Source organism: Canis lupus, chromosome 36 (assembly GCF_048164855.1).
Source record: "Canis lupus baileyi chromosome 36, mCanLup2.hap1, whole genome shotgun sequence".
NCBI classification, from domain to species: domain Eukaryota; kingdom Metazoa; phylum Chordata; class Mammalia; order Carnivora; family Canidae; genus Canis; species Canis lupus.
In genome coordinates, this window is record NC_132873.1 from 5,843,365 (window position 1) to 5,864,265 (window position 20,901).

The window sequence follows — 20,901 nt, forward strand, 5'->3', positions numbered from 1 at the left end:
TAAAATCTGCCCAGGGAAGGGCGCCTGGGTGGCTCAGTCGGGTAAGCGTCCGAGGCTTGGTCATGATCTCAAGGTCTTGAGACCAAGTCGGTCTCTGGGCACCATGCTCAGCTTGGAATCTGCTTCCCTCCCTCTGCCCCTCCCAGCTCAGGTTCTCTCTCTCTCTCTCTCTCTTAACTTTAAAACAAAAAACTTCCCAGAGACCCTGATAGGAGCCAGGGTGGAGATTGGCTTGTCCCCAGTTACTCTCATCCTTGGTTTCCTGCCTCTCCCCATCAGGCTGGAGGCCAACCCCATTCCCCACCGAGCCCACCTCCCCGCCTGGCACAGAGTTTGCCCTCCAGGAAGGCTCCTTGGATACTCCTTGAATTGACAAGCAATAAATGAAAGGTCATGTGGCCCCGAGGGTCAGGCTTCATGCTCTGACAGCCTGGAACCTCCCTATCTAATCTCTCATGGCACCTTGACTCTGAGTCACCTCTTGGAACAAGGACCTGGCCCTTTACTGCTGGGAAACTCCCTCTTCTGCGTCCTGAGGGGTGACCTCTCTCCCTGGCTTTCCGGAGTTTGGGGCAAAGTCTCCCTGCCCAGCCTCTGATTAGCGCAGATTGGGGGACCAGAGCTCTGTGCCTGTAGGAACCCCTCCCTCACTGTGCTTGTAGGAGCCCCCCTGCGCCTGGGTCCTGTCCGATGCCCCTGTCTGCCGTGGCCCCTCTACGAGGGTTGCCAGGACTCCTGGGTCAGTAGGACTAATTCAGGTACAAAGGAGAAACCTGTTTCCTGTGTTACTTCATTTATCACCTTGGTCAACGTCTTCCTTTCTCCAAGACAGACTCTTTGGCACTCGCTAGCTGTATGAACACGAACCCCGCTTCTTCATCTCTGGGTGGGGGGATGGTCGGGTCAACTAGATGATCTTTAGGGACATGCTCTGATCCTGGGAGTGAGCAGCAAGAGGAATCGAGGGTGGACAGGAGGAGGCCCTTCTTGCCCATCAGATGAGTGGAGATTTGGGGGAGCAGGGACTTGAATAAGCCACATGCTCCCTCCCTAGAGGAAACCCAGGATGTGGGGCCTCCAGCAGCCTGAAAGGGGAAGGTGGCCCGCCCCCCACCGGCGTGGGGTGCAGGGGATCCTGAGGAGGGTGGACCTGAGAGGTGAGCTCATACTCCAAGCATACCTCCTGGGCACTCTCCAGCTGCTCCTACTCTTAACCCATCTTGTTCAGAGCAGAGGCCTCTGTCCCTCATCCCTGGAGGGCCCTCCCCAGAGAGGCTGGGGCTCCTGAGCCCGCGGGAGGATGATGGGCTCCTCGCTCCCCCGTGCCCACACAGCATGGCCCCAGGTTGGGATACGCACTGCCTTCCCCCTCAACTTGAGCTCTCTGGGTGCCCCCCTCTCTCCTGCTCCCTGGTATTCTCTGTCCCCTGCTCAAGGAAAGACACCATTACTCCCAGACCCCAAAGTCAGCTATCTGAGCAGCACCCTGAACCCCTCCGTCTCCTGGCCCTCTGTCCACCTGAATGTCTCTCCAGCCTGCCCCCGCCACACCCCCTACCTCTCCCCGCCAGGCTCTGCCTCCTAGTGATGCTGTTCTGCTCGATGCCTGGCCCCCAGGCTGCTTCTCCCGGTCCCCATGCCCTTGCTCCTGCTTTCCCTTTACCAAGCGCCCTCCCCCCCTTCCTTCTCTGATTCCTAACAGCTACATGTTCCTCTAGATTTAGTTTCATTCTCACTTCTTCCAGGAGGCCTTCCCAAGAATCCTCAGGCTAGACTAAGGGGCTGCGGGGCATCCTGGCCCCAGGCCTCTCTTGGCCCTCTGACCACAGGGTGATGAAAGCATCTGTTTATAAATCTGAGGGGCGCCCGGGTGGCTTAGCGGTGGAGCGTCTGCCTTTAGCCCAGGGCGTGATCTCTGGGTCCTGGGATCGAGTCCCGCATCGGGCTCTCTGCATGGAGCCTGCTTCTTCCTCTGCCTGTGTCTCAGCTTCTCTCTCTCTGTGTCTCTCATGAACAAATAAATAAAATCTTTAAAAAATTAAAAAATATATCTGAGGTCTCCAAGGTCAAGGCCCTAGACAGTTTGTCTGTGTAGCCCTCAGCGCTAGCACATAGTAGGTGCTCAACAAATATTTGCAGAGTTTAAAGACAGAACTAAGGAATGGGGGCAGCCCCGGTGGCACAGCAGTTTAGCGCCGCCTGAAGCCCAGGGTGTGATCCTGGGGACCCGGGATTGAGTCCCACATCGGGCTCCTTGCATGGAGCCTGCTTCTCCCTCTGACTGTGTCTCTGCCTCTCTCTCTCTCTGTGTGTCTCTCATAAATAAATAAATAAATAAATAAATAAATAAATAAATAAATAAATAAATAAAATATTAAAAAAAAAAAAGAACTAAGGAATGGTAGGGGTGGACCATGTTGGAGTCCTGGTGGGAGTTAGGGCTCCTGCTCCCCCCGGGTCCCATCTTTCCCTTCTTAACTGCTCCCCTGTTGCCTTCAGGGTTCTGGCTTCAGAGACCTGTGGGGTGCTGTCATGGCTCCCAGTCCCCAGGCATGCTGAACCGGACAGGGATGCGAACCCAGGACATCCTGCTGCTTCCCCAGTCCCCAGGCCCAGGGAAGCAGGGAGGGAGGACACACCCCAGCATCCCAGCCTGCAGACTGCCAGCCGCAGACCTGGAATGCCTTTGCAGGCTTTCTGGAAAGAGGTGGACGGGAGGTCCCAAAACCCTGGTCTGGACTTGGCTCCCTCCTCCCCTCCACCCGTTTCAGTTAAATGGAGCCACAGTGGCTGGTAAAGCCAGGTGACGGCTGGTGGCAGGGCGAAGACTGGACAGAGCAGCGTGCTTGGCCCGGCGGTCACCGGCCCCCTGCCCCTCTCTGCTCATTCAATGCCTGGTGGCTATTGTTCACCATCTCAGAGCGCCCAGGCCCCGGAGCGGCGGAGGGCAAGGCGACACAAAGAAAGGAATGATTTCAGATAAAAGAACAAATGGGCAAAGAGACCGGTGGGCGGGGGAAGGGGAGGCAGAGTCGCCTCCAACTAGTCCTGGTGTGCCCAGGAGTGTCCAGGTTTGAAATCTAAAGTCTCCAGACCCTCCCCATTCAGGGCAGTGGGGATGGTTGACACCCGCGTGGGCTGGGGGCGGTGTCAGGTGCGGGCCTGAAAGAGCAGCTATCTGGACTGGAACCCGTACAGCTCTTTCCTTGGAGGCCCAGGAAGCCACAGCGGGCTCCTTGCTCTTTCCAGACGCTCCAGAATGCCAAGCGTCTCCCTCCCTTCCGCTCCAAGGTGCTCCAGGAGGCCCTACGCTGCCAGCAAGAAGCGGGGCCCCTGTCCGGTCCTCTCCTACCACCTACTGTCCCCCCCCCACCCCGAGTCCCGCAGGGTTGCCTTACCTGTCTGGGGGAGGCAGCTGCCACCTGGGAGGTCTCAGGGAGTTGTGGCAAGCTGGCTGCAGGAGATCGACCTTTGTCCTCACTCCCCCCCCCAGGAACTGCCTTCACCATATAAGGGAAGATAGGGCCCCAGAGAGAGAGAGAGAGAGAGAGAGTGAGAGAGAAAGAGAAAGAGAGAGAGGGTGAGGGGGTGGGGAGGCAGGTGCCCGCCAGGTCCCTGGGAGCCAGTGGAGCCCAGCGACAGTCTGACAGACAGAGCCAATGGGCCCCACCCTTGGCTCTGAGTGAGCGAGCTCCCAGGGACAGTGAGCTGCCCAAGGCTCAGGCCTTCACTGCAGGTGGACAGCACTGCCCAGGGAAGCCTGGACCCTTCCTCCTAAAAAACCCAAATGATTGGGATCCCTGGGTGGCGCAGCGGTTTAGCGCCTGCCTCTGGCCCAGGGCGCGATCCTGGAGACCCGGGATCGAATCTCACGTCAGGCTCCCGGTGCATGGAGCCTGCTTCTCCCTCTGCCTATGTCTCTGCCTCTCTCTCTCTGTGTGACTATCATGAATAAATAAAAATTAAAAAACAAACAAACAAACAAAAAAAACCCAAATGAGGAGGCTCGGGGGTCCTCCCTCGTTCTCTGGGAAAATGGCCTTTAGGGCGGGGCTTAGGGATCCAGGGCCAGGGGTTCACACTTGCAGCCCCTCCTAGACAGAAGAGACCCTGGCACCCCTAAAGGTCTCTTTTATTTAGCATGCTCAGAGGGGGCACAGGTGCTCTTCTTGTCCTGCCCCCCACCCCCTTCAGGCACACTGTCTCCATCTGGAGTGTTTATTAGCTGCCATAAACCAGTGCCTTTGGACTCTGCTACTTTCTCCCAGAAGCCAAGGCTTCCATTCTCAACCCCTGACCCTAGAAGGGCCCATCTCACTGATGACCCGAAACAGATGCCACCCTTTCTGGGATGGCTCTTGCTCTGAAGTCGATTTTGCCTACAAACTCCGCACCTTGGGCAGCTGCCTCCCAACCTTGACCCCTACAGAAATTCCCCAGTCATCCCTGAACCCTGGTCCTCTGGAGGGGAGCCCCTCCTCCTGACCACACCTTCCCCAGAGGTCTGGAGAACAACTGCAGGCCTGTGTGTGCACACGGGAGCACGTGTGAGCATGCTCACCAACAGTCTGGTAAGAGGAATAAACACATGGCAGGTGCTACTCTGTTTTTTAAAAGGACTTCTTTTTTTTTTTGTGAATAAAAAAGGAGTCTGTGTTTATTCAATTATACAGCCAGGCACGAAGGAAAGGAAAAATTCATTTATAATTTCACTACAAAGATGACCTACAAATAAATCAGTTAGTGATTTATTTTGGAGTGTCTCTTCCGAGCACCTGTGTTGTGTGTATGTACTACATGTACATAACTACTTTTCTATCTATCCTTTTTACTGTGACATGTTATATATTATTTCACAACTGCATTTTATTGTCTCCTGATAATCCATTAGGTAGCAGAGTTTATGTAACCGATGGTTCATTACTGGACTTCCAAATTATTGCCATTTATTTGATGCCACAAAGAATGTCATGGTGAATATTCTTATTGCTAAATCTTTTTTTAAGATTTTATTTATTTATTCATGAGAGACACAGAGAGAGAGAGAGGCAGAGACACAGGCAGAGGGAGAAGCAGGCTCCATGCAGGGAGCCCGACGTGGGACTCGATTCTGGGTCTCCAGGATCATGCCCCCGGCTGAAGGCGGTGCTAAACCACTAAGCCACTGGGGCTGTCCCTAAATCTATTTTTTAAATCTTTTTTAATATATTTTATTTATTTATCTGAGAGAGAGAGCACGAGCAGGAGCGGAGGGGCAGAGGGAGATGGAGAAGCAGAGAAGCAGACTCTTCCCTGAGCCGGGAGCCCACTGTGGGGTTCCATCCCCGGCCCCCAGGATTATGACCTGAGCCTAAGGTAGATGCTTAACTGACTGAGCCACCTAGGCGCCCCTCTTATTGCTAAACCTTTGCCATTCGATTGTATCCCTTATTATTGCTTCGAGATAAACTTCTAAAGTTGGGATTGCTGGATCAAAGATGTGAACAGGTAAATCGGCCTCTGGAAAAGTCACACTAATTTCTAGTATCACCTACAGCACAGAAGACTGCCTGTTTCTCTGCACTGTCCCCAGCAACGGGCTCAGCTTTTAAGAAAATCTCTGTCAATCTGACCACCGAAAAGAAATTAGTCATTGGGATCCCTGGGTGGCGCAGCGGTTTAGCGCCTGCCTTTGGCCCAGGGCGCGATCCTGGAGACCCGGGATCGAATCCCACATCAGGTTCCCAGTGCATGGAGCCTGCTTCTCCCTCTGTCTGTGTCTCTGCCTCTCTCTCTCTCTCTCTCTCTCTCTCTCTGTGACTATCATAAAAAAAAAAAAAAAAGAAACTAGTTATTGGGCGCGTTATGTTATTTTGATTACCCATAGAATAGACCATTTTAAGATACATTTACTGGCTATGTCTTCTTTTGTGAATTTTTAGTTAATTTGTTGAGTTGTTTGTGTTTAATGTATCGAGGTTGGTAATCTGTCATTTATGCTGCAGTTTCTCCAGTTCGCTTCTTGCCTTTTAATTTAGCCTCAAGATTTTTTTGGAATAACATAGGTTTGGTTTGCTTGTTTGTTTTAAACTTAATTTTTTAAAAGATTTTATTTATTCATGAGAGACACAGAAAGAGAGGCAGAGATACAGGCAGAGGAAGAAGCAGGCTCCATGCAGGGAGCCCGACGTGGGACTCGATCCTGGGTCTCCAGGTTCAGGCCCTGGGCTGAAGGCAGGTGCTAAACCGCTGAGCCACCCAGGGATCCCAGTGCCTCTGTTTTTCATCTTAATTCCAGTACAGTTCACATACAGTGTTGTATCTGTTTCAGGTGTACAACATAGCGATTCAACACTTCCACACATGACCCAGTGCTCACACCAGCGCCCTCCTCAATCCCCATCACCGGTTTCTCCCATTCCCCCCCACCTCCCCTTTGGTGACCATCAGTTTGTTCTCTCTAGTTAAGAGTCTGTTTCTTGGGGATCCTTGGGTGGCTCAGCGGTTTAGTGCCTGCCTTTGGCCCAGGGCACGATCCTGGAGTCCTGGACAGGCTCCCGGCATGGAGCCTGCTTCTCCCTCCTCCTGTGTCTCTGCCTCTCTCTCTCTCTCTCTTGCTCTCTCTCTATGTCTATCAGAAATAAATAAATAAATCTTTTGAAAAAAAAAAGTCTGTTTCTTGGCTTGTCTCCTTTCTTTCTCCCCCTTTATTCATTTGTTTTTTCTTAAATTTCACATATGATTGAAATCATATGGTATTTGTCTTTCTCTGACTGGCTTATTTTGCATTTATACTCTCCAGCTCCATCAACGTTGTTGCAAATAGCGAGATTTCTTTTTTTTTAAGATTTTTTATTTATTTATTCATAGAGACACAGATTGAGAATGAGAGGCAGAGACACAGGCCGAGGGAGAAGCAGGCTCCATGCAGAGAGCCCAACACGGGACTTGATCCAGGGTCTCCAGGATCACTCCCTGAGCTTCAGGCAGCGCTAAACCGCTGTGCCACTGGGGCTGCCCGATTTCATTCTTTTTATGGCTGAGTACTACTCCATTTTATATATATATACCACATCTTCTTTATCCATCTGTTGATGAACTCTTAGATTGCCTCCATGATTTGGCTCCATAAATAAGACTGCAATGAACTTACAGATCCTTTAATGTAGTGTTTTTGTATTCTTTGGGTAAATATGCAATAGTGTGATTACTGGGTCATAGAGTAGTTCAATTTTAAATTTTTTGAGGACATTCCATCCTGTCTTCCACAGCAGCTGCACCAGTTTGCATTCGTACCAACAATCCAGGAGGGTTCCTATTGGAGGAACACATGTATTAAAAAGTCATTTCCGATTTCTTTATTATGATAAATGTCAAATATAGAGAAAAGTATAAATAATAGCACAACAGTACAATACTCAATACTCAAGGGTTCGAGAATGAATGGAAATAATTATACTGAGAAGTGATTTGTAGATATCATGAACCTTGAGCCCAAAATATTTGTCACATGTATCCTAAGAGCGAAGACATTTCCATAACTGTAATATGATTTTCACACCTGAGAATATTAGCAATAATTTCTAACATCACCTTCTATCCAGTCCATAATTAACATTTTGCCAATTCGGGAATCCCTGGGTGGCTCATTGGTGTAGTGTCTGCCTTCGGCCCAGGGTGTGATCCTGGAGTCCTGGGATCGAGTCCCAGCTTGGGCTCCCTGCGAGGAGCCTGCTTCTCCCTCTGCCTGTGTTTCTGCCTCTCTCTCTCTCTCTCTCTGTGTCTCTCATGAATAAATAAATAAAATATTTAAAAAGAAAAATTTGGGGACAGCCTGGGTGGCTCAGCGGTTTAGCACTGCCTTCGGCCTAAGGCATGATCCTGGAGACCTGGGATTGAGTCCCATGTCGGGCTCCCTGTATGGAGCCTGCTTCTGCCTATGTCTGTGCCTCTCTCTCTCTCTCTCTCTCATGAATAAATAAATAAAATCGAAAAAAAATTTTTTTTTTGCCAATTGGTCCCACAAGGATGTAAACACCTGGTTTTATTGACTCAGGATCAAAAAAAGATCAAGCATCCCCTGTGAATGTTACATCTTTTCAGTATTTTGTAAACCTAAAACAGTCCCCCAGCTTTTTTCTTGATATTGACTGACCCGAGTCAAGGTCACATGTCCTGTCCTGTGTTCACATTGCGGATTTGTCTGTCTTTCCCTGTGTATTACTCAATTGTTCCTCTTCCTCCACTATTGTCCACAAACCAAAAATATATCTAAATTCTTGATTAGGGACGCCTGGGTGGCTCAGCGGTTGAACCTCTGCCTTCGGCTCAGGGTGTGATCCCGGGGTGTTGGGATCAAGTCCCAAACCAGGTTCCCCCACAGGGAGCCTGCTTCTCCCTCTGTCTAGGTCTCTGCCTCTCTCTGTGTCTCTCATGAATAAATAAGTAAAATATTAAAAAAACAAGTCTTGATTGGGTTCTGTAAAGGCACATTCTCCCCTTTGCAATTAGAAAGTCATCTCGAGGTGACAGTTTGGCACTAGAAGCACAACAGTTTTAAATTCCTTACTTGCCACTTTTTACTTCTTCTGTAATACTCATTCTGTAATTACAGAAAAAGTAATTACTTTTTTTTTTTTTAAGGTTTTATTTATTTATTCATGAGAGACACAGAGAGAGGCAGAGACACAGGCTGAGGGAGAGGCAGGCTCCCTGCCGGGAGCCCGATTCAGGAATCAATCCCAGGGCCCTGGGATCACGACCTGAGCCAAAGGCAGATGCTCAACCACTGAGCCCCTGTAGTTACATTTCCCTACTGTGTCTGCTTAGCTCACTGCTGAACCCTAGTGCTGGGTATGTGGTAGGCATGCAATGAATGTTCGAAGGAAAGAAATAGAATGTACGATTTCTATCTTTGATATTATATTTAGCAAGCTGGGTTTTATTTTTATTTCTTTTTTTTTTTTTAATTTTTATTTATTTATGATAGTAACAGAGGGAGAGAGAGAGAGAGGCAGAGACACAGGCAGAGGGAGAAGCAGGCTCCATGCACCGAGAGCCCGACATGGGATTCGATCCGGGGTCTCCAGGATCGCGCCCTGGGCCAAAGGCAGGCGCCAAACCGCCGCGCCACCCAGGGATCCTGGGTTTTATTTTTAAAAGACTGGATTTATTAATTCATGAGAAACACACAGAGAGAGGCAGAGACACAAGCAGAGGGCGAAGTAGGCTCCTTGAGAGGAGCTTGATGTGGGATTTGATCCCCAGGACCCTGGGATCACAATGTGAGCCAAAGGGAGGTCCTCAACCATTGAGCCACCCAGGTGCCCCTGTGTTTTAAATTTTAAACTGATTTTTAGTTTTTTTTTTTTAAGAGTGATTTTAGTTTTAAAAATTAATAAATATGTCTGGTGAAAGGATTCAAATTAGATGTGTAATAAAATGTGTCCCTTCCATGGTAGATGACTCCCACCTAGTCCCCCAAGCCCTGTTCCCTGGATTGGCAACAGTTCTCATTTCTTGTGTGCCCAATTGGAGTATAAGCAAGTATATATTTGTGTGTGTTTTTGTATTTCTCCTTTATGGAAATACACCATCACCCTTGTTAGAACCCTTGCTTTGCTTCATTTACCAGTCATCTGTCTGGGAAATCATCCTGCATCTGCTTGAATAGTTCCAACTCGTTTGTTTTCAAGACTGCACGGTATTCTCTGCTCTAGATACAGCAATATTTATTTAACCAGTCCCTTACTGATGGACACTTAGGTTATTTCAAGTGTTTGGCTGTTACAAACAAGGATGCAGTTAGTACCCATATACATACTAGTTTATATGTACATACATTTTATACACAGCACAAATTCCTAAAAGTGGAATTGCTGGATCAAAGGGCATCTGCATTTAAAAAATAATGCTTTAAATATTTCTGTATTTATTTGAGAGAGAGAGAGAAAGATAGCATGGGGGGTGGACAGAGGGAGAGGGAGAGAGAGAGAATCTCAAGCACATTCTCTGCTGAGCAAGGAGCCCGGAGGGCAGACCTGATCTCACCACCCCCAGATCATGACCTGAGCCAAAATCGACCGGCACGCTTAACCCACTGAGCCACCCCTCAAAAATGACTTTGATAGATGTCGTCAAATTGCTGTCCAAAGAGGTTATAGCAGCTCAACACGCCTGGCAGCAGTGTTTTATCGGTGCCCTTCCCTGCACCCTCTCCTCCTGTGTGTGTAACAAGCAAATAGTGAATATCTGCCCACACCAGGCTCCCGTTAGATACGTTTTCACAGCTGACATCTCCAACGCCTTCCTCCAGCCCAGCGTCCTTGCCCCCACCCCCCACCCTCCCGGCCGAGCAGCCACAGTTTCCCCCAGGGTTATCTCGTCTCCCACATTCATCCCTTCTATCCTCTTCTTGCTTCACTCCGCCTCGGCCTGAGTTCAGGCTTCTGCCCCCCATGCTTGGGATCACGGCTGTAGTCTCCCCGTGTGGTCTCAGGTCCCTGCACCCTTAGGTTTAGGTTCCAAAATCCAGCTGCTGGCTTTGAGCACTGCGCCCTCCTATTGGGTGTTCCTCGGTGGCACCCACCGCCCCGCAAGAGGGCTACGCCCGTGGACTCCCGGAAGACCCACATCCTCTGGCCTCTCCTGTCCGCGCCAACGCTTCCCATCCTTTCTCCCTTGTGGGCCATCCCCAAATTCTCATTTCCCACGCTCCCTTCCGTGGCTGTCCTCGGATGCTTCCGCTTCCTCTCCTGTGCACCTCCTTGCTTAGGTCACCGGTTCCCGGAATTGCTCCTGTTTCCCAAACCCCTCTGAGCCGCAAGGCAGCAGGAAGCGTTTTCCAGACCTCCCGGGCCCTCCCAGGTGGGGTGTGGCGTCCCCTGCGCCCCCCACCTCCCCACCTTCCAGTCTCTCTCTCTCTTCCTCACTGCGCCGCAGCAGGTCAGGTTCTAGTCTGCTCAGGTGTCTTTCTCTGCCCTGGAGTGTGAGTTCCTTGAGAGCAGAGGCAGGGCCCAGTCATGGGGTGTCCCTGGGTCCTGGCACCCTGCCTGGCACCCAGCCAACGCGGATGCGTGTGGTTGAGTTGAACTGTGTGGGTGCCGGCTGTGTGGGCAGAGGCTGGCTGTGGTCAAGTTCAAAGCCCGGAGCCCAGCTGACTCCCCGGCGTGTCATTTGCATCCACTGGGATGCAAATCCCGGGGTAACCGGTGTGTGCTGGGAGGGCAGGACCTCCCACGGGTCAGAGGGGGGAGGAGGAGGGCAGAGGCGGGCCGGGCGGCCTTCACCCCCGGGGGGCTCGAGCGGAGTGGGGCTGATGGGCGCCGCGGGATGCTCTTCCCAGGCGCGGGGGGAGGGCAGGGAGGCGCTGCACGCACGCTGCCCCGGGCCTGGGGGGGGATCCCCGAGCCGCGGGGGTGGGGGTGGGGGTGGGGGGTGCGGCGGGCGGCGCTGGGGCACAGACACCACCTCGGGCCAGGGCAGGCCGCGTGCGCCGCGGGGAGGCGGGTGGACGGCCCCGACCCCCATCTTCGCAGCCCCGGGGGCGGCGTCGGCGAGGCGGGGAGGCCTCTAGCGGCCACCGCGGGGAGCGGGGGAGGGCGGGCCGGGAGGGCACTTCCTGCGGGGCCCGGGGCTGCCCGGTTTTGCAGAGGAAGTGCTGCCAGGGCCGGAGGGGCGGGGGCAGGAAGTGGGCCGGAGGCTCGTGCAGGGGCGCGGCCGGGAGGGGCCCGAGGCCGCCGGGGGCGGGGGCAGCGCGGGGCTGGGGGGGCAGGCGCCCGCCCGCCGCCTCCGGGACACCGGGACGCCTCCGCGGCCGAACTGGGCTTCCCAGGAGGCCCCCCTCCCGCCTGCCTGCAAGTACCCGGCAGGGGCCCCCTGGGGGCGCGGCCGCCCTGCAGCCCCCCCCCGCCCAGCACTCCGCCTGGGGGGCCCCTGCACTTGCCCGAGGCCGGGAGGGGCGCACGCGGCCCCACGTCGCCCTCGCACACCTGAAGCCCCGGGACCTAGGGCGGCCGCTCCCTCCCCGCGCGCCCCTCGGGGAGGACACACAAGCGCTCCCCCAGCGTGCCCCCTAATGACCACAGAGGCAGGATGGGGTTCTGGCTTTCTCTTTAGTTCCCGTCATACCGTGGGGCACTCAGTCACAGAGAAGGCACTTCAAGGGAAGGTCACCGATTCCGGCCAACCTTGTCCTCCCGCCCGCCCGCCCCCAGTTCTCGGAGGTGGAGGGGCAAGGAGATCTCCGTTTGACATCCCCCTTGGCACTGGTACGTGGGTCCCCTTAACAGTTAGGCCGTGGGCAGAGCCCAAGGCCTAGATCTCCAGACTCAGCATTTGGGGAAGGGGTTCCAGACACAGAAGTCAGAGCTGGAAGGCAGGAGGTCTTGGGAGCTGCCCCCAGCCAGCAGGGGGTGAGGCGGGGGACGGAGTCCACAGGGGTGGGTTGGCACAGTGGAGGGGGGACAGCTTGGCCAGGCTTCCTGGAGACCCCCAAACCCCACAAGAAGGGTCCCACCTCCTACAGCTCCCCTAAAGGCACCGGTGAATGGAGTGGGTGGGGGAGGCACCGATGGGGTGCAGAGACCCCCCACACACACTCAGCTGGTGGGCCTAGCACAGTGCTGGGCACAGAGAAGGTGCTGATGTGTTTTGAATTAATGAATAAATTGGAGCAAAGAGGGTGTGAGGGATAGAAGACAGGGCCTGGGGCCCCTTGGCCCAGCCTGTTTCATTCAGAAAATAGCAGTTTAAAAAATGTAAAAATCCTTTCCCTCCCTCCCCGCAATTTATGGGTCCAGGAAAGGGGTGAAGGGGGGTGTCTCTACCCCGGCTCTTCCCTCTCCCCTTTCCCTAAACATCTATATACACATATACATATTTATATGGCACCACAAAGGGGTCCTGCCTCTGCCCCCACGAGGAGCTGGGGAGCCAAGCCCCAAGGGCCTTGGGGGGTGGTCAAGGCAGATGTGAGGGGTCAGGGCTTGGTGTGGGGAGCAGCCTTTGGCAGCTGATGAGCCTAGAGAGGCTGGACTCTGGTCCCAGAGGACACACCCGGAACCCTTCACAAGTGGTAACAGATTTTCTCCCCTCCCTGCCCTGGAGGCAGAGATGGGGGGGGGGCTGTATCGATCCCAAGGGAGGAGGTGGGGAGACTGCGTCCTCTCCCACCAGCCTAGACTGCAGCCACTTGGAGACTGTTCCAGGCAAGAGCCCACTGACTGCGGCCCTGGAACCCGGGCAGGGACAGGGGCTCTACGCAAGGCACTTGGGTGTCCACCATTCCCAGGCTGGGGGGGCCCCCCGAGGCACAGAGCAGCAGGAAGCCTGCCCCTCCCCCAAGTAGAACCAGAAAGGGCCAAGGGGCCCAATTTGGCAGCAAAGAAACATGGCAGCAAAGAGAGAAGACAAAAGGGGGAAGTGGCACACAGGACCCCACAGGTCCCCCAAGGAGGAGGTTCTAAGGCACTAAGGCACAGACACAGGGGCCCAGAGGCTCATCAGCCTCCGTGTGGCCGGCTGTCCCCTTCGCAGCCAAGCTGGACAGTTGGGGAGGGCCCACTTCCCCGTGACGCTGAGGTGGCGGCCGTGGCCGCTCAGGATTCTTCAGGAAAAGTCCACGGGTGAGGGGTGTGGGCGTCGGTCAGGGGCAGGTCCTGGCCCCCGGGGCGCCTCACTAGCTGCCGGGCCGTGGCTGCCTGAGCACTGAGTACACGTCATCCACGCGGCTGAGCTGCTCAAAGAAAGGCAGGAGGTCGTGGAGCTCCGTGTCACTCATGTTGTCAAACCAGGAGGCCACCGGTACCTGGGCAGATGGATGCAGGCCCGTGAGGAGGGCAGGTGGCTCTGGGCGCAGGATGCCCAGGCCAGCCCTGAGCACCCCTGCCTGGTGGGCCACCTGCCCCACTCCCGGGAAGCCCCTTACCCATGACTTTCAACCATTTTGACGGCAGCCCACAGTAAGTCACGTTTATGCACAATAAAGCCAGAGTTGTACAAAATGACACTTAACCCTTCTGTATGCAAGGCACACTGATGTTTTCTATTCTATTTGTTTTTTTTAAACCTCCAACTAGGACCCGCCGAATTATTTCTGTGACCCACTAAATAGGTCACAATTGGCAGGCTGGGCCCCCTCTTCACACAAGCAAGTGGATCGAATGATCAAGAAGGTATGAAAAGCAGCAGCGGTGGGTAGATTAGGCGAGCGGGTGGCAGGCACAGGTCACTCAGGGCAGGGAGGAGGACCAGGAGGGCACCAGGCCCCGGACACCACCCAGCATGGCAGCGGGGAGGCCAAGGGGGCCCCCGTGGCCGGACCCTCACCTTGGCTCTCGGCCCCCAACCCGGTCCTGCCCGGCACTCACGGCGTTGTCTGGATGGAAGACATAGGAGGCGGGCGAGTTGTCGAGGATGAGCACCCGCCGCAGGTCTCGGCCCAGCCGGCTCAGGTCCTTGACATAGTTCCCTCGGTGGAAGACGCAGGACTCGCGAAACAGCCGCGCCCGGAAGGCCCCCCACTTGTCCAGCAGATCGGCCACTGGATCTGCATACTGCAGAGTGGGACATGCGTCACCCGAGGCCCAAGGGGACCCAGGGGTCCATCCGGCTGCAGGCTGGAGGTGGGGAAAGGCCGGTGGCCCCAGGAGCCCTTGGGGGGCGGGGATGGGGGGCTCACCTTGGCAAGGCTGGCAGTGAACAGCACACACTCAAAGAGCTCGCCCATTCGCTGCAGGAACTCATCCACGTGGGGCCTCTTCAGCACGTAGACCTAGGGGGTGCACAGGTGAGGGGCCTGCAGGCCCAGGGCCCACGGGGAGGGGCAGGGCAGGGTGGCAGAGGAGCACAGGTGGGGACTGGTCCCAGGGCCAGCGGGGCACTCCAACTGTCCTTCCAGAAGAGGATTCAAAACGAACCTCCAAAGTCTAGCTTCAGGTCCTACTCATGGGGGAGCACTAATTCCCAGTCCTTCCCCTCCCCCCACCACCGCCTTAGCCAAATGTAGGGGCCTGGGGGCAGCCCCCTCGCCCCAAGGCTGCAGGGCGCCGGCCCCCGAGCCAAGTAATGGAGAACAGGCTGGACAGCACACAACCTATCCTGAATTACTTGAACTGGGTCCCGGGCAACGTGGGGCAAGGGGGCGCCGAGGAGGAACCCCACTCCCTGCAGGCCTTGGAGGTGGGCCAAGTCCCTGAGGGACCTCGTGACCTCGGGCAAGTCTCACACCTTCTGGGGCCCTTGCTTTCCGCATCTACCAAAGTCCCACCTGGGGTTCTCAGGACTGATGAGAGGAGCCTGGGGTCTGGAAGGCAGATGCCAAGCCCGCCGCCTCCCCCCCCCACCAGCCCCTCACCTGGTGGACCACCCCATCAATCTCCACAGGGATGATGAAGTCGGCGTTGTTCACAGGCTGTGGGGGGGGAAAAGGAGCTGCTGGGGCGGGGCCCGCAGAGACCACCCACCCCCAAGTCCAGGGCAGGCCCTCTCCGAGACCCCAGGGCTGCGGGCTGCTGGGCAGGGCCCACCTTGAAGGAGCTGTGCACCAGGGTCTCGTCCAGGTCGATGACCACACAGATCTTGTCCGCGTCCTGGGCCTTGGCCTCTGGGAGCAGGTACTGGACTGGGGTCTGCTGCAGGGATGGGCGAGGTAGTTGGGGGCACCTCCCGCAAGGCCCGGTCACTTCTTCTCCCCCAGCCCTCTACCTGGGGAGACACCACCCCCTTCCCAGCTCTGCCCCTGCCAACTGGAGCCTGGGGCAGGCCACTTGGCTCTGGGCCTCACTTCCCCACCTGGGAAACCAAGGGAGAGAAAGGCTTTCATCTTATGGGGGAAATCCAGAGGTCCCTTGGTTGAGGGGCCCTCACTTGGGTGGCAGTCTTGGGGGATTCAGGGCCAGGCTGGGAAGGCCTGGAGGGCGGGTCTAGGGCTTTGGGGGGGGGTCACCTTCTTCCATATCCTACAGGGCCTGCAAATGGGTCATGAAAAGATCCTTCCTCTAAACCTCCTCCAGGCTGAGCCCCGGTGCCCGGCCCTACAGCTCCCAGCTGGCCATCACCCACCTTGGGGACAGCTCCGTTCTCCTCCACCAGCAGTGGGGCCCCACTGTGCGCAGGCAGGGCCTCCCCATCGTCCCGGCAGACGCAGCAGAAAAGCGAATGGAGGATGCCCCGGCTCCGGGGCTTCTGAGAAGCTGCTGACTTCTGCTCACCTGAAGCAGGGAGACCCAACGTGGGGGTGTCACGTATATGTGCCCAGGTGCGAACCCCTGCGCTGAGAGGGTCTGGCCATGCCCCCTCCGTCCAGAGAGATCCACCGCCATGGCTTCAGACCCTCCTGGCAGCCTTGACTCCAGGCCACCCCTCGAGTCCCCACAAAACCTCCCAGCGTGGGCACAAAGGCACCCTCATCGGGAAGTGGGCCGCCTGGAAGGGGCCCACGTAGAGTGCCTTCTCTTTTCCTCCCAGCCTTCATCGCTGCTGAGGGATGAGCCCCACTGGGGACACTCACCTGGACACCCACCTGGACGCGCGCAACCCCTGCTCGGTGGGGCCCCTACCCAGGAGGGCTGGGGCCTGGGGCCCCGCCGTCCACTCCCGCGCTCCTCCCACCCTTTCCGCCCACGTGGGTCCAAAGTCCTCAGCAAGGCTGGGCCCAGAGGCCGGGAGTGGGGGCCCCTGCCAGTGTCCCTCAGCCATCTGCCGGCCCCGCCTCCTCCGCCCTCGCCCCGCCCAGACCTCCGACCTAGAGCCGGGCATCCGCCGCCTGATTGACGGGCCCACCCTCCACCGCCCCTCTCCCGGGCCCCTGCCTTCGGGCGGAGCTAGGCCCCGGGCCCGAGCGGGGCGGACCCGGAGGGGCTTCCCGGCCTCTGGGGTCCGCCCCGGGCCGCGGAGGGGCAGACCCCCAGCCGAGCCCTCCAGCCCCGGGGGCCCGGCCGAGGCGGGCGGCACCGCTTACCGGGTCGGGGCGCGTGTGCACGGGCGCGGCGCCCGCGGGGCCCGCAGCCGGGCCGGGTGCTCAGCCCCACGCGCGGGGCTCCCCGTGGGCGCGCCTGCGACCCTTGAAGGGCTGCCCCACTCCCGGGCCTCCGAGGGGCTCAGCGCTTCCACGCGTGACGCGGAAGTTTGTTGGGATCGTAGCTGAGTGTTGGCGGGAGATCCTCCCAGCCCTCCCCCGCCCGCTGTCACCTCGGCGCCCCCTCCGGCGACCCAGCCGGACCGCGGCCCGGGGCGGAGCCTCAGCGGGTGGCCCGAAGGCGCCCTCTTCAGCCCCCCCCACCTCCCAGCCTCATGGGCGCCAATGGGGGGAGGGGGCGACTGTCGGGCCCGGCGCAGTGCCAGCCCGGGAGGCCCGGAAGGAGCCCACGCTCTACCCCTGCCTCAGTTTCCCCACCTCGAGTACTCGGGACGCCAGCGGCTGCAGGCCCCGCCCCGCGTCTCTGAGCCTCGGGAGTTCAGACTCGGTCCCCGCTCGCTCGCGGGCGGGCAGCTGAGCGGCCCCGGCAGGTCTCGGCCCCCTCCGCCGCCCACGCCGCCGCCGCGCTGCAGCCCCTCCGCGCAGCCCCAGTACCTTTGCCCGGTAGCGGGCCCCGCGCCTCCTCCTTGGTGATCTGAGTAATGACGGCCGAGCTGTCCATGGGGCCGGGCGCGCTCCGCTCCGGCCGGACTCTGGCCCGGGCGCCCGGCCTCCCCCCCGGCTCGGGCCGGAATCGGGGCGCGGGGGGGAGGGGAGGGGTGGGAGGGAGGGATCCCCGCGAGCTTCGGAGGGGAGGGGAGCCAGGTTCTAAGGGGGAGGGGGAGGGAGGGGGCGCGGAGGAAACTTTGTTACAACATGGAGTTTCCTCCCCGCGAGGCGGATGCAAACATGGAACCCGGGCGCTGTTTCAAGGCTCCCCCTTAAAAGGGCAACGGCTTCGGCGTGACCTGGACTCGGCCGCGGCTTTCATCACCGCTGGGGCCGGCGCGGCTGGGCTCTGCTGGCGGGGAGGCGGGCCCGGCCGGGTTCCTGCCGCGCTCCAGGGGGCGTCGCCTCGCTTCCTGCCGCCCGCCCGCGGGGCCGAGCCTCTGCGGCTGCGTGGCAGGACCGGCACCCGGCCCGCGGTTGCAGCCCGCCGGGGGCCCGGGGCCGGGGGCCGGGGGCCGGGGGCCGGGACCGCCCCGCCCGCCGCGAGCGCCCGCGCCGGGGTAGAGCCCGAGGGCGGCGCGACTCCACCTCCGCGCCCGCGGGGGCCCGGCACTAGCGGCTCCTCGGCGTCCCCGTCTGGGGACCGGGAATAACGCTGTCTGGGCTGCGAAATGGGTCTTCGGTGGTTGCGGGCGCCACCGGGCAGGAAAGCCCCGAGCCCGGGAAGGCTGGCTGCCGGCTCCAACAGGCTGCGCAGAGCCGCAGAGCCGACCTTTTGGCCCGACTGTGGCGGTCAACACCACCCCCCCCACCCCGCGCCCTTTCGGGGCCAGGTGACCCGGATCTGCAGGGCGCGAGAATGACCCCTGCCCCCGAGTGCCCCCTGCGGACCTCGCGCAGTTGCCCCACCTGGCGCCCCGCGCGTCTGCGCCCACGGCCGGGCACCAGGCTCCCCTGTGCCGCAGGGCCGTCGTGTGCGCTGTTCCCTCTGCCTGCGAAGGCGCTTCCAGCCCCTTTACGGAGCCAAATCCCACTGCCCTCGACGACAAGCCACCTTCTCCGAGGGGCCCTCCTAGACCCTCCCTCTGCCGCCCACGCCTGCCACTCGGTAATCATCGGGGCGGAGGGTCCCGCGGGGGCCGCACGCAGGGGGCGCTGAGTCCCTGCGGGCCCCGTTCCTGACGGGGGGGGGGTGGGGGGTCCACACACATCAGCTCTTGGTACGATGTAGAGCACCCGCCCCCTCGGGGCGCGGGGCCACGGCTGGAGCGCGGCCCGCACTTCCACGCGGACCCTTCCCGGGGGAGGCTCCCGTGTGACGCGCCGCGCGGTCGGCGGGGTCGGTTCTGCTTTGTGTCTCGGCCCCACCGAGTTCTCCCCCGTGTCCTTACTACGCTGGCTTCGCGGCTTAAACACTAAGCCTGACGCCGGGGCCTGGCGGACACGCCTCGGCACTTCCTTCCCCCGCGGGGCCGCGGTGGCGGGCGGAGCGGGCGCGTCCTGTCCCGTCCCGCCGCCTGGTGCGAGCGCGGCGCACGTCCTCCGGGCCCGGGGCGGGCGGGAAGGGCAGGGGAGGGCGGGCAGGGGAGGGGCCGGGAGGGGGCGGAGAGGCCCGCGCGGGGCGGCCGGACGAGAGCGGCGCCGGCCCGAAGGCGCGCCAGCTTTGTGCCCGGCGACGGGGCAGAGGGGAGGCGGCCCCGGGCTGGGACTCCCCCTCCTCCCCCTCCCATCCGCCCCTCCCCGCCCAGCGCCCCCGCCGGAGCCCCGCGGCCTCCTCCGGCCCCCCCTTCCCGGCGCCCCCACCGCCGCCAGCGTTGCGTTTAATGGTGATCGTCGCAACGTGTGGCGAGCGCTTGTCTGTGTCCTGCTTCGGCCGCGCCCCCCATCTCGTTCACTCCTCAGAACCACCCCCTGCTTCTCCCCATTTTACAGATAAGGAAACCGAGCTCCGAGAGGTGAAGGACGTGACCCAGCCTTCCGGGCGAGGGTAGAGGTGGGGTTCGGGCCACCAAGCCGAGACCCCTCCCCTTGGGCTGAGCCCCGGGGCCGGGCCGGGGTGTCAGCTTTATCTCCGGTGGCAGGGCTCGCACTGACCCCAAAAGGAAACGTGTGGTGAGGACCCAGTGAACTCCTGGCCTCGCCCCCGCCTGAGCAGGGCGGCTCAGCGTCCTCTCCTTTTGTTTCTCCGGCTCTGGAGGCTGGACCCTGGACGCCTGTCCCCTTCCTCCCAGTCGAGTAGCAGAAGGAATGCACAGGGCACCGGGCAGGGGCGCAGCCCACCCCTGCCCATGGCCCCAGACCTCCCATCCCTAACACTGGCCCCCTCCCAGGCCTCTTCCCCTGGGAGACTTTCCCAGGCTCCCAGGCCTTCCAGGTGGACTCCCCCCCGCCCCTCGGGGTGGTTAGCAGTGAGGCGCCCTGCACTGCAGGGTCTGGGGGGATCCGAGGACACAGAGGGGTGTGTGTGTGCTGTAGGGTCTGGGGATTCTTTGGGCTTCTCCCTGGGGAGGGTGGTGTTCACACTGCGCTGCTGCCCCCTAACTGCTAGGCCCCAGCAACTGGACGTCACCTTACCCTCATTTATTTTTCTCCTGGCACCCCAGGAGGAATCAGAGGGGCTGTGGCTCCAGAAACACCAGGGCTCCACTGCTTCTGACTAGCCCCTGTGGACAAGTGACCCCCTTCAGCACCTCAGCTTCCTCATCTACCAAATGGGGTTGGTGAGAGTCCAACCCTGGCAAGTGAAGTGGGGGGGGGGGGCGGTCAGCGCCGAAAGGGACAGTGGCCTCCACAGGCCCTTGGGGAGAATCCAGGTGCTAGGCCCCTTCTTGACCAGGGGGGACCAGAGCTACTTGGGGGTGGAGGCAGCCCCTGCCCGGCAGGGGACTGACCTTGACCTGACCTCATCCCTAACCCTTGCCCAGGCCCAGGGTAGCCCCGTGGCTGACCCTTTGGTCCCCCTACTTCCTTACCCGCACGTTCTCAGTGCTAGGCTTAACTATTCAGATGACCAGCCTGCTCCTTCCTCTGGGGCCCCCTGTCCTGCTCACAGGACTCAAGAACTCCCCACAAGGCTGCAAGTCTGTTTTGCACACACCTGCTCCCCCTCCCCCACTCCTGGCAGGTTCATTCTCCCCTGGCTGCTCCCCCTCCCCCATTCAGCTTTCAAAATCCTGCTCAGAAGTTACCTGCTCTGGCCCTGGCCTCGCTCCTTTCCAGGGGTGCCTGACAGGCACTTGGGTGCTTCTGTCCTCCCACCCTAGGCCCATTTGCTGTCACTCACTAGCCGTCTCCCC

General features: G+C 58.8%; 2 protein-coding genes across 3 annotated transcripts in view; both read right to left on the reverse strand.

Moving 5' to 3' along the window:
• The window catches only part of VIL1 (villin 1), a 25,705-nt gene extending 22,162 nt beyond the window's left edge, over positions 1 to 3,543 (reverse strand). Inside the window, exon 1 of the mRNA XM_072812886.1 lies at positions 3,399 to 3,543. The gene's annotated coding sequence lies outside the window, so the exon portion shown is untranslated. The remainder of the gene's footprint in view (positions 1 to 3,398) is intronic.
• Positions 3,544 to 12,073: 8,530 nt separating this feature from the next.
• Positions 12,074 to 17,848, reverse strand: CTDSP1 (CTD small phosphatase 1). Of its 2 annotated transcripts, none has more exons than XM_072813552.1 (7): positions 17,552 to 17,848; positions 16,042 to 16,190; positions 15,507 to 15,608; positions 15,335 to 15,391; positions 14,660 to 14,752; positions 14,349 to 14,534; positions 12,074 to 13,786 (listed from the first exon to the last, which is right to left on the reverse strand). In XM_072813552.1, the coding sequence occupies exons 1-7, from the start codon at positions 17,616 to 17,618 to the stop codon at positions 13,658 to 13,660; spliced, it is 783 nt and encodes a 260-aa protein (XP_072669653.1). In that variant the 5' UTR covers positions 17,619 to 17,848; the 3' UTR covers positions 12,074 to 13,657. The 2 variants fall into 2 exon arrangements, with proteins under 2 accessions (XP_072669653.1, XP_072669654.1); XM_072813553.1 differs by having other exon boundaries at positions 15,507 to 15,611; positions 17,552 to 17,839.
• Positions 17,849 to 20,901: the final 3,053 nt, after the last annotated feature.